Source organism: Silene latifolia, chromosome 2 (assembly GCF_048544455.1).
Source record: "Silene latifolia isolate original U9 population chromosome 2, ASM4854445v1, whole genome shotgun sequence".
Lineage (NCBI taxonomy): Eukaryota > Viridiplantae > Streptophyta > Magnoliopsida > Caryophyllales > Caryophyllaceae > Silene > Silene latifolia.
Genome location: NC_133527.1, coordinates 194,039,054 through 194,052,405, shown reverse-complemented (window position 1 = coordinate 194,052,405; position 13,352 = coordinate 194,039,054). Strand labels below are relative to the sequence as shown.

General features: G+C 32.1%; 1 protein-coding gene across 1 annotated transcript; it reads right to left on the bottom strand.

Annotated features, from left to right (window-relative positions):
* Positions 1 to 1,793: 1,793 nt before the first annotated feature.
* On the bottom strand, positions 1,794 to 3,076 carry LOC141641885 (delta(12)-fatty-acid desaturase FAD2-like). Its single transcript, XM_074450528.1, has one exon. It carries the CDS (start codon positions 3,074 to 3,076, stop codon positions 1,958 to 1,960), a length of 1,119 nt encoding a protein of 372 aa, XP_074306629.1. The 3' UTR covers positions 1,794 to 1,957.
* Between the last annotated feature and the right edge of the window lie 10,276 nt (positions 3,077 to 13,352).

Below are 13,352 nucleotides of genomic sequence, written 5' to 3'. Positions count from 1 at the left end.
ATTCCAACTAATTAGAGAATAGTTGCCGACAAATAGAAGGCGAAATAACAGCGACGCTAAGGCACAATCGTTTTTTTTTTTGGGTCAAACGGGCATAAAGAGCCTGATAACAATACGAGAGGACAAAATGATCGTTGACGGATGGAAACACAACACGCTTGTCTTTGAGGATTCTAGAAGCTCTTCAAGGAGATGAAATTGCAAGTATGTTCCACCAAAATCACCTGTAAGAATAATAAAAAAAAATCATTGATCAAGTGTGGATATACCAATCCCCATGAAATGCTTCAAGAGAAGATCAATTGGTCTCCCTTGTGACGGGTTACCATTTGTGACGGATATTTTGTGAGATAAAATGGTAACAAAATGGGTTAGTGGAGAAAGGGAACCACATGAATAGTGTTGCAGAGAGAGAAAAAGTGGGTACATTGTGAGGTAAAATGGTATCCGTCTTCAGCTTGTGACGGATATGTCATGTCTTCAATGAGAATTTGTGAGAGAAGATGAAATTTGGTAGAGGTGAATTGTGAAATGTGTGGGTGAGACTAAAAGAGGGAAAACTGATATGAGGGAAATTTTGGAGACATGTGCTTTGCACACTTGTGAATAGTCTAGCACTATTCCTAAGCAATAATTTTAGAAGTTGTTATATTTTGAGAGGTTATAGATATATTTTCTCTTTTCAGTCATTAAACATTACTTTTATGAAATAACTAGTTTAAACCCGTGCAAAAAATGCATGGGTCGTAATAATAAACCATATTATTGCATACAGGAGCATATATAGAATCGTATGAGTGAGTGTGATTAAAAATGTTCAATATTGTGACAAATATGACATAGGTTTCATGATCCGTAAAAACAATGGAACACTCGCCCATTCATTAAATCTCCTCAGTGTACCTATTCTTCAATCTGACATACTAAATTGAATTAATAAGGCCCTCTTTTTTCGGCTGAAATGAGTTGAACTGAACTGAACTAAACTGAAATGAGATAGTAAGGTCTTGTTCTTTTGGACTTAATTTTAGCTCATTTCAGTTCTGTTCAACTTGAAAAAAAGGGCTTAAGAGTTAATTTATGAAGATATAAGTTTAACTGATTGAACCGAATGAATCTGAACTGAACAGAACTAAAATGATATGAAATTAAGTTCAAAAGAACAAGCCCAAATTTCCAATAAATGAAGATTATATTGTAAATCCGTAATCATTGTCCACAAGAATGTTAATTCTTAATGTTGTTCTAAAGAAATAAGAATGTTAATTCTTCTTCCAAATTTGGGTGACCATCAATTTGACCAATGATATTTGACTTTATAAAGATAAAAAAAAAAGGAAAATGTAATATATTACTGCTCCGTAATATTTGACTACGTTAGGTTATCCTATATAAAGAAGTCAACTCCATATGCATTATTGATTTACGACAAACTTTAGTGACCAAAACAAAAATCAACGTCGCTAATTAAGATTGTACTCCGTACGAATTTTTCATCCCAAACTCGTTTGATTGTATAGAAACATTTTATTTAACTTACGTATACTCGTTATGTCTCAATTATTTGGGAGTACTACTTATAAAATACGGAGTAATATTGTTATGAAATCTAGGGTTTAATGTTAGACCACAAGATGATCACTATATGTTACGGTGGCCATCGCTAGGATTTTCGATACTTGGGGTTTCCTGTAGGTTATTAATTATAAATGTTCATCATTCTATTGCAATAAATAACACAACATATGTGAAGAAATGAAGGCCAAATTTTTTAACTTTAATTTCTCCAGCAAATCTATAGTTACATTAGGTCATCTCAAACTCAAAAATAAAGGACATAAACTTGGATGCCTCAAATAAACTACTCCGTATTAGATAGTAAATTGCTCATTTTTGGTACGGCCCAGACCCGATAACGTAAACTTAACAATATCTCTCTTAAAATCTTCAAAGCTTATTAAAGCTTGTTAGAATACCACCAAACTCCTTTATTATTCTCTCCTTTATCAGCTACAACGTAAAGACATTCTTTGGCTTCCCTCCATAATGCTTTGTGAAACGGAGTATTATCCGATTGATAGTACTCTCCAAGTAACGGTTTTATCGCCTCTGTCGCTTCTCGAGCATTATAATGCGGCATTGATGCAAATAGATGGTGAATTACATGAGCATCCGTACAATGGTGAAATATCTTGTTCATAAGCGTGCCATAATCACGGTCGACAGTCGATAATGCACCTCTTAGCCAACTCCACTCGGATGAGTCGTAATATGGTACCGAAGGATGTGTATGGTGTAGGTATGTCACTAGTACTACAAACATGTTTACCACCACCAACGGAATTCCGTATATACATATCATACGTACTAATCCATACGCCATTGCGTATCGATAGATCGCATAAACGGTCACGAAGACCCCGGCATCAGAAATGATCACTTGGACACTTTTATCATGGATCGGACCGTACGGGTCGTAATGGCTAGCAAATCGAGAGTATTTCTTACCGGACACGTTAAATAAAAGGTACAACGGCCAGCCAAGGGTTAGGGTAATAAAGAGTGTAATAACCCGACCGGGTGGATTATTAAAGTATTTGCTAAAATACCATTGGATATTTTCTTTCTTTCTTGGGACGTACACTTCCTCGTTTTCTAAGGAGCCAGTATTAGCGTGATGCCTTCTATGACTCGTTTTGAAAGAGTAATACGGAACAAGTAGAGATGAATAAATGATTAACCCGACAATGTCATCAAGACGCTTGTACTCACTAAAAGCGTTATGGGCACTTTCGTGACCTAGAACCCAAAGACCGAACATGATAGAGCCTTGCGCGAACCAATAGATAGCCCAAGAAATGTAAGACAGGGGTTTCGGTAAAAGATCTATATAGTTGTCGGCGATATAGTAAAGAATAAAAGCGATGGTTAAATCGAGTAGAAGATAGGAAAAAGAACGTAAAAGAGAACGATGAAAGCAATGAGGTGGTATGGCTTTTCTAATTTGGTTAATTGTAAATGCTGGTTTTTCATAATAAGGGACTTTTGTTGCTATTGTTCGTCCTCCTGCTCCCATGGCTTTTTTTATTTACCTGGTCATTAACAAATAAATAACATTAATTTACGTGTAATAAAGGGTAAAACGCAATTTTATTTGTCGATTTACATTTTTTAGGCTCTTTTCTCTTAATAGTTACACATTTCCATGCACTATTTCACAAACCAGAGTATATATAACGCCAATAATAAGACTCGAAACAAACCAGAGTACATTTTTCAGTATATTTTTAATTTTTGTGTAATATCCTAAAACTAATTATACAAGACAAACAAGTTGTAATATTACGGAGTATATGCTTGTATATAAGATTAATTATGAGTGAGGTCTCTCACTACCATTAATGAGAGACTGTTTCTCCTAAGATCAATTTATAAAGATCAATTAGACTAGTTGATATCACCGCTATAATTAATCAATAGGTCTTGGTATAGACGGGTGGGGCGAATAGACGGGTAAAGACCTCTAATAAAATGGGTAGGAGGACAAGGTGGGGCACCCTCCATGTGCTTCCCACTTTATGGCAAATGAGTATTTTGTGAGGAGAAATAATATCCGTCTATACATATAGACGGATAGTATCCGTCTATAATGAGAATTTGTGATAATTAATTTCTAGAAGATAAAGACATCACTAAAAAAGTAATGGATCGGAAGTGCATTAGACATTGTAAAGTGGTTTGAAAATCATGGGAACTATAACTTAATGAAGTCAACATTGCAGCTCAGATATTGGTAAAACATAACTAAATGGATATCTGCATCAGCAAATCTACATCCTAATTCTCTATTTACTAAATGAAAGGTGAAACTTTAATTTTTTCCGCCTAAAATATATTTCTTATAATAGTACTTGGTAATTTTAGCATATACTATATGTATGGACATGATAGGTTATAAATGAACATAATTTTTTAGCCTAAAACATATTTCCTATAATAGTGATTATACTTATAGGAAAATGAGTTAGCGTCACCGGTAGGCGCACAATCTCGATGTCACCCTCTCACATGCAATAAATAGGGACCTACAAAATAATGGATACATCCCATACAATAAGTGGGGACCCCATGTGAGAGGGTGGCGCCGAAATTGAGTGGCGCCGTATCATTATCCTTATTTATAACATTCAATGTTTCATATTCTGCACAAATTTATCTCTGATCTTTTTATGATAAAGAAATTCTTTTTTATAAAGAACTTTATAATAAAATTCATTGATTTTTATGATAAAAAGTTGTAGCTAAAAAATATGTTATTAGTAAATATTTGTTAAAAATTCATTGAGTTTTTGTGATAAAAATTTCCGGCTAAAAAATATGTTATTAGTAAATATTTGTATATTAAGATCATTAATTTCTCGGTAAAAACAACAACAACAAAAAAACTTTCAAAAAAATACTCATTTCATTATTTCTTACGATTTAAATTTGTATTTCTCTAATCAAAATACAATGAAGAGAAACATGAACAATAAATAAATTGTCAATTTAAATTCCATAAATAATACACTAAAAAGTAAACCTTTATAGATACCGTGCATACATTGCACGGGGTCTATACTAGTATGATAATCCATATATAATTCACCTGAAAGACTGAAAACTTTACCGTAATTATTTTCGATGCATTTTGCCAAATTTTTTTGAAGGAAAGAATTGTCTTCCGTAATTCAAAACCTATTTAATTAATTCAACTCTGCATACGGAGTTTAGGAGATAATAATGATAAAGCGCTATTGGATAATAATGAGTTTAAATGGCATTTTCTCATCTACGTCATGTATACACCACTAAAATGATCGACTTTGCATACTGAGATTTAGGAGGTTTCAAACATAAATAATTGTTGATTGAGACAGAGAAAATACATTTATCGAGTAATACCAAAACTCTGTATAACTCGATATATGGAATTGTCTCAATTTTTTTTTAGGCACGAAGTTTGGGATTTACCTGCAAGAAAGACGCAATGAATGCCAAAACTATCGGACGAGGGCAACTCGACTATATATTTCTTACTCTTACGTCGAAATATTTTGATGATGTTTGAAAATTGATGACATGCTAAGATACTATCGAACCCTATTTATAGTAGTGTAATCTACTACAAATAGGGCCCACAACTTAGTTTAGTCATTAAAAAATTTCATTAAATATCTGAATAAAAATGGAAGATATTTTAAAATATCGAAAAAATAAATAAATTCAAAACACGACATCGACAATCATCGTTGAACAAACAACAACGTAGTATAGAACAACGTGGTATGTCAGTTAGGTCAATTTGTAGAAGTCATGCATCGACTTAAACAAAAAAAATAGCAGGCGGCACTGTTGATAATGATACTTATTAGTTACTCTAATTCTTGATAAAGAGCTGACTTTGAACGATGACCAACGACTTTTTGTAAGAAGCAAGGTCAAGGTGGTGTTTTTTATTTTTTATGGGAAAAAAATGGATTCAGTAAAATATTTTTTTTATCTTAATAATACTCCACTAGAATTAATACAGGGTTCGGGTTATAGTTAATGGGTTTATGTAGGTTAGATTTATTTTTATTTAACTAGTTTTGTAAAAAGCAAAAATATCAAAAAAAAAAAAAATGGTGTTGTAACTTGTAAATACTATTGTTGAATAACAATTCAAAATTTAGTTTAACTTTGTTTCCTAATTATTAATTCTAGTTAATGTGTTTTCTAACAATGTAAGCAATAGCGTAAGTGAAATATTGAATCAATAGGATAGTGTAGATAGTTTGGAATTAGCCTCGTTTTTCTAAATACTCTGCTTTGGAATGCCATTTAAGAAAATATTCTATTTTGTTTATTTTCACTCCCTTCTCTATATCGTAGCTAGTCATTTGTAAATTGTAATTAGCGAGTAATTATACCCTAAGTTGTTCCTTTACTTTTGAATTAAGTCATTTGTAATTAGCGATTTACACCCTAACTTTTGAAGTTTTTAAATCGTTTCTCAATCCAATCAGCGACTTATACCCAAAATTGTTCCATTACTATCCGGAGCTTTAACATTTCCAGGACAATGCAATTTAAAAAAAACTCCTATTATAATTCTGAAAAACGTTTTATGTATGTGGGAGTGGAGTCACTGCATCAAGTTAGTAGTGAGTTATGTCGAGCACTTTGAGTCTTCTCGCCTCCTTTTTTGAAGCCTACGCCGATATTGCGATATTGCTATTCCTTGCAAGAAAATAATCACTACTATATATTCCTCGTGACTTGCAAATCTCAAGTTAAAATATTTTTACTTTCAAATTTGTCAAGTCACATAGAATAACTTTAAACTTTTTTATTGAATTAGTCATGCAAAACTTCTTTGAAGCTTTTCGGAACGACTTACTTATTTTCTAAGAAAATTCTCGTGATGATGTTTTTGTGGATGATCAAAAATTGTGAAATTTGACTAGTAATAATATGACGATGTTTACTTGTTTTAAGGTGTTACGTATGAAAACTTAAGCAACCATTTAAACAACCTAAAAACCTGGTCGTCAAACTAAGTCTAATTTTTTTTTTAATTGAATAAATGTTGGAAAAATAAACAAAATACATAATAAAAATGGATTTGACTTACTTTGAGCAAAACAAAAGCTATGCTTCTTCGTCCGACTTTTTTACAAGAGACATATTGACCCGAAGTGTTGTGTATTTGATTTAAAAAGCATACGAACAAAAAAGAAAAAAAAAAGCTAAATTCTCATTTCACAAAATGAATTTTATTCTATCCTATTCCATTCCTGTTATTACATGAGATAATTGTACAAATTTTTTTCTAATTTACTTGTTAATGTGAGTATTCAGGGCACACATTTCAAAAATCTGAAACATGTGTAGGAAGCTAATAAGTAAAACGAGCCAAAAGTCAAAACAGTTTCCTAGCAGCTACGCAAGTGATGTGCGGCAAAGATTGACAAAATGTTAAAATTGTGGAGGAGATTAAGAACCGACTTGGAAGAGTTCTCTAATAGGAATATTTATAATAGTTGGGCATCACCTTAAGGTTTTGGTTGAAATGGTTCATCTATTTTGGTTGAGATGGTTCATCTATTATGGTACTAAAGTCAGTGTGACCAAATGTCACGGGTTCAAATCCTGGCAACCTCAAAAACTCGAAGTGGAATTCCAGCACACGGTACGGGGGGCCGGTGCACAACCAACCACTCTTCAAGCCTACTTCTCTGTTCTTATAATCTTGCAATTGCTTGTATTATTTTGGATGAACATCAAAGCTCAATGTCAAATGTACATACAAAGTACTATTTAATCTCACGTATAAGATATCAAAATTAATTGTGCAAATTAATCACCTCATGAACTTAAATCACACAATATTGCCGTATGATGCAGGGACGAAACTAGGTTTAAATTTTACCTAGGGCAAAAACATCTTTCTTATTTATATTTCTAACCATAATTAGTTTCCTTTGAGGAAAAAATTAAAGGTGTGTAAATTTTTTTCCCAAAAAGGTTCCCCGGGCCATGGGCAGTGGGCTAGTCGATTTGTGGTTAGCTTTGTCCCTGATATGATGGAGTGATTCATAGCCTATCTAATCATATACTCCTTCTGTTCCGGTCATTTGTTGTCCTTTTTCCATTTTGGGGTGTCTCAGTCATTTGTTGTCCTTTCTATTTTAAAAATGAACTTGATGAGTAATTTGATCATTCTCATTCAATTTGTTCCACTTGTCATTTAGTTATTTGATTTTTTCTCATTTCTTGGTCTTTGTGCCAAAACGAAAGGACGGTAATTAACCGGCCAGAGGGAGTATTCATATTGTACAATAATGCAAACAAATTGGCTGATCGACCCCTTGCCAATCATGCATGTAATGCAAAATTTGTTAATAAATAACTAATGTAGATCTCATGCGAATGCACAACGAGATTTTGAACTCGTGTAAAATGTTACAAGTAATATGTTGTTTCATATCGAAAATGTCAAATTAAAGTTTTAGTTATTTTAGAAAATAAAGGGAGATAATCAAAAGGATAAGTCTTCTAAAAGCATGCTTTACGCTTTATGAGAGAGTTCACCAATATTCAAGCTTAAGTCTACGCATAACTAATGAAGTAATGATAACAAAATAGCTTTGGTAAAATTTGCAGGTTCTCGGGTTCGATCCCCTCCAAGAGAAAATTGAGGAAGTTGTTTAAGCCTTGGAACTTTGTCATCTAAATTTCGAATCTGTCATCTTGGTAATAAATGATGGTTAACCTATTATACGTTGTTTGTAAGCTATCATGTATATTCGAAGGTTTAACGTGATTTAAAAAAATACTCGTAATTTAAGAAAATAGGCTTATAAATAATTAACGTTAGTTGTCGATAATAAAATGATTGCTCATAATATAAATATGGTCTCTTATTAGGGTGTGCCATATTAAATAATTTAAATTACATAATCCTTTTTTTCCCGGTTAAAGGTGATAACGAGCCAAGCTGAGATCTTGCTCAGGTTAGGGGAAAGACAACATTAATTAATAAACAAAAAGTCTACGTTGCAACTATTATTAGTATCCAAGGTCGAACGATGAGCAAGCGCATCAGTGACTGCATTTTTAGATCACTTTTCGAAAATAATCTCCACCGATGGTAAGATCGTTAATATACAAAAAAGCGCGACAATATAACATTGAATATGGAAAACCATTTATAACTTTTGATCACCAAAATGATAATTCCATACAACAAAAAAATAGGTCGGGAGAGCTAGAGCTGGTCCTCGTCAAAGTCAACTCCCTAATAACCGAAATTACTTTTTGTCTAAATAATTCTTGTTAAACTTCACTAGATTCTGTATTAGAATTCGACCTAATTTGACTTGGTACGTTAAAATTCTTGCTAACACAGCGATTGATTGACTTTACTCGTATTATGACTGAGATAATCAATCCTATATTCCTATCTACACGTACTTTGGTCATTCAAAGTCGTACATCTATAATCATACTCTTCGATATTGGCACTTACCCATTTTTATATTCTGTAAAATGTTATTCATCTAAAAAATAAGAGTTTTTTTGTTAGAAGGTACCTAACATTTAGGCCATTTTGCATGGAGGTATTTAACATTATTTTTTTGGCCCAAAGGTACTTTAAGTTTATAATTCACTTGTTAAGAAGTACCAATTGACAATTTCTGTTAAAAAATTAAAACTTAACTTTAAGGCTTGACAAGACGGAAAACCTGAATTTGTTTGCTTCTCTCCTTAATCCCTTTCTTAAAAACTACTTCCTCCGTTCCAGTGAGATGTTTACACTTCCTTTATTTTGTGAGGGGAAAATAAAGCAAGTGTAAACATATGACTGGAACGGAGGGAGTATTAATAATCATATAATTTAACCTATTTATCTCATCTCTAATCATGTTTAATATATTTACTCCCCCACTTCACCACCTTTTCTCTCCGCTTCATCTCCTATTCCGACCATCTTATCTTCTTCCTCACCTTAAATGAAGTGCAATTATACGATTTGAATGAAAAAACATGTTTTTTGTTAGGTCAAGACGGAATTTTGACTTTTTTTTTTAACGAAAAACATTAGTTGGTACTTGTTAACAAAGGATATATAAACTTTAGGTACCTTTGGGCAAAAAAATTAATGTTAGGTACCTGCGCGCAAAATGGCCTAAATGTTAGGTACTTTTTGACAAAAAAACTCAAAAAATAATAAGGTCATGTTTTTTGGACTTAAAATCACTTAATTTAAGTTTATTTCAGATCCTATAAATTCAGTTTAGTTCAGTTCAAATCTTATAAGTTTAGTTCAGCTAAAATCCTACTTCCTTCTAGTCTCTATTTTCTTCCCCTTGTTTGTGGCCACATGATTTAAGGAAAGAAATAAAATAAGAGTAAAAGGATTGGGTGTGGTTTGATGATAGGTGAGAGAGATGAATAATTAGGAGTTAAATAAGGAATTGTTGGGCCAAAACATAAAGGAAAGTAATAAAATATGAGTAAAAGAGTTGGTGAGGTTTGAAAATAGGAGAAAGTGATAAATAAAATAAGATTAAAAGTTTCAAAAATAAGAAAGGGGAAAAAAATCTGAATAATCCATTTAAGGAAATAAGGAAGAAAATAGTGAATAGGAGGGAGTATAATTTTAATTCAGTTCAAATCCTATAAGTTAGTTCAGCTAAAATCCTATAATTTCAGTTCAATTTAGACCCTATAAGTTCAGTTCAGATCTTATAAGTTTAGTTCAGTTCAGTTCAGTTCAGATCCTATAAATTCAGTTTAGATCAGATCAATTTAATTCCAAAAGAACAGGGCCTAAGAATTAATACTGGTTCGGTTTATAATTACGGTTTACTTAGGTTTGATTTATTTTTATTTAACTAGATTAGTACCAGGGCCGTCTTTGGACCCGTGCGGGCCGTGCGGTTGCACCGGGCCCCCAAATTTTTGGGTCAGAAATCAAAGTAAAAGAAAGAATAAATAAATAGAGTACACTAAATATTCAATGAATAATAGTGTCTTGGTGGTTAGTAATTGAGTTTCTATATATATGGTCTCAGGTTCAAGGCTTGGTAGCTACATTTATGGACTTTTTTTATCCTTCTTTTTTAAGATTCTATGTATTAAAATGTTATATAGGGCCCCATATCTAGAGTTCGCACAGGGGCCCCCAAAACCCCGAGACGGCCCTGATTAGTACAAAGCAGAATTATCCAAAAAAAAAATGGTGTTATAACCACTAGTGTTGAATTGTGATTCAGAAATTAGTTTAAGTTTTTTTTTTTCTAATTATTAGTTCTGGTTGATGTGTCTCCTAACAATGTGAGCAACAACGTTAGTGAAATATCGAATCAATAGGATAATGTACTCATCATACACTACCTACGTTGGGTGTAACATCTAATAGGTGGCCATAGATCAGTTGTAACTTGTAAGTACTATTCTTGAATTACGATTCAAAAATTAGTTTAAGTTTGTTTCCTAATTATTAGTTCTGGTTAATGTGTTATCTAACAATGTGAGCAATAACGTTAGTTTAGGGTCGGGTAAATAGTTTGGAATCAGTCTCATTTTTGTAAATACGCTTTGTTTAAAAAACGTCATTTGCAATTAGCTACTACGGAGTATATCCTAAGTTGTTCCTTTACTTTTGAATCAACTAATTTGTAATTAGCGACTTTAATATACCCGAAGTTTTTTTTTATAAATTTCTATGTTTCAATTGTCTTTGATTAAAATATACTCAGAGAATTAAAAAAAAAAAAGACAAAAGAAAAAATAATTGAAATGAAAGGAGTAGTTTTTTTCGAAAAACGTTTTATGTATGTGGGAGTGGAGTCATTGCATCATGTTAGTAGTGAGTTATGTCGAGCACTTCGAGTCTTCTCGCCTCCTTTTTTGAAGCCTACGCCGATATTGCTATATTGGAGAAAATAATCACTATATTCCTCGTGACTTGCAAATCTCAAGTTAAAATATTTTTACTTTCAAATTTGTCAAGTCACATAGAATAACTTTAAACTTGTTTATTGAATTAGTCATGCAAAACTTCTAATTTTGAAGCTTTTCGGAACGACTTACTTATTTTTCAACTACATTTTCTAAAAAAATTCTCGTGATGATGTTTGTGGATGATCAAAAATTGTGAAATTTGACTAATAATAATATGACGATGTTGACTTGTTTTAAGGTGTTACGTATGTAAACCTAAGCAACCATTTAAACAACTTAAAAACCTGGTCTTCATCAAAATCTATAATTTTTTTAAATTAAAAAAATGTTGGAAAAGTAAATTAAAATACTTAATAAAAATTGATTTGACTTATTTTTGAGCAAAATAAAAGGTATATGCTTCTTCGTCTAACTTGTTTATTGATTTAAGAAGCATATACTAAAGAGTAAAGAGAGAAAAAAAAACCTAAATTCTCCGCAAAATGAATTTTATTCTATTCCATTCCTAATTATTACATGAGATAATTGTACAAATAAATCTCTTTTAATTGCTTCTTAATATGAGCCCTTAAGACACACGTTTCAAAAATCCGAAACATGTGCAGGAAGTCAAGACAATATCCTAGCAGCTACGCAAGTGATATGCGGCAACGATTGACAAAAGGTTAAAAATCTGGAGATAATGAACCAACTTTGAAGAGTTCTCCGTTCTTATAATCTTGCAAAGTCAAGATAATATTTGATTATTTGTACGTTTGTTTGCTTATACGAGTACAATTTTGAATGAACACATCGATGTAACGTCGATGTACGTTAATTGCTTGTATGTATAATTTTGGATGAGCAAAAGCTAAATGTAAAATGTACATTCAAAAGTACTATTTAATCTCACGTAAAAAGTATCAAAATTAATTGTGCAAATAAACCACATCATAAACTTAAATCACACAATACTGTCGGATAATGCATGGACGAAACGAGGTTTATATTTTACCTAGGGCAAAAAATATCAATCTCATCTATATTTCTAACCATAATTAGTTTTTTGAGAAAAAAAGTTGGGTATATTTTTTCCCAAAAAACTCATATGGGCTATAACCTAATAATTGGACTGTGCTTAGCTTCGTCTCTGGTATGATGAAGAGATTCATAACCAAACATGTGAAACATGCATGTAATGCAAAGTTTGTAAATAAATGATTAATGTAGATCCCATGCAAATGCAAAAAGAGATTTTAAACTCGTGCAAAATGTTACGGGTGATATGTTGTTTCACATTAAATTGAAATAAGCGGAAAGTTATTAGTTTACTTTGCTAAAAAGATATCCCTCTCAACTCTGATAGTTTCAACATGAAAACTCGTAATTCAAACTATCTATATTTCAAACAGAAAATGTCAAACAAGTTTTAGTTATTTTGGAACATAAAGGGAGAAAATCAAAACGATAAGTCTTCCAAAAGCATGCTTAACACTTTATGAGAAAGTTCACCAAGAATCCAAGATTCAAGCTTAAGTCTACGCATAACTAATGATAACAAAATAGTGCAGCTTTGGTAAAATTTGCAGGGTCTCGGGTTCAATCCTCGCAAAGAGAAAATTGAGGAAGTTATTAAAGGCCTGGAACTTTGTCATCTAAGTTTTGAATCTGTCATCTTGGTAATAAACGATGGTTATTAACCTATTATACGTTGTTTGTAGACTATCATGTATATTCGAAGATTTAACGTGATAAAGCAGTTTTTGGTTTTCTCGTAATTTATTAAAATTGGCTTATAAGTAATTAATGTTGTCGATAATTAAATGATCGCTTATAATAGAAACACGGTCTCTTATTATGGTATGCCATATTAAATGATA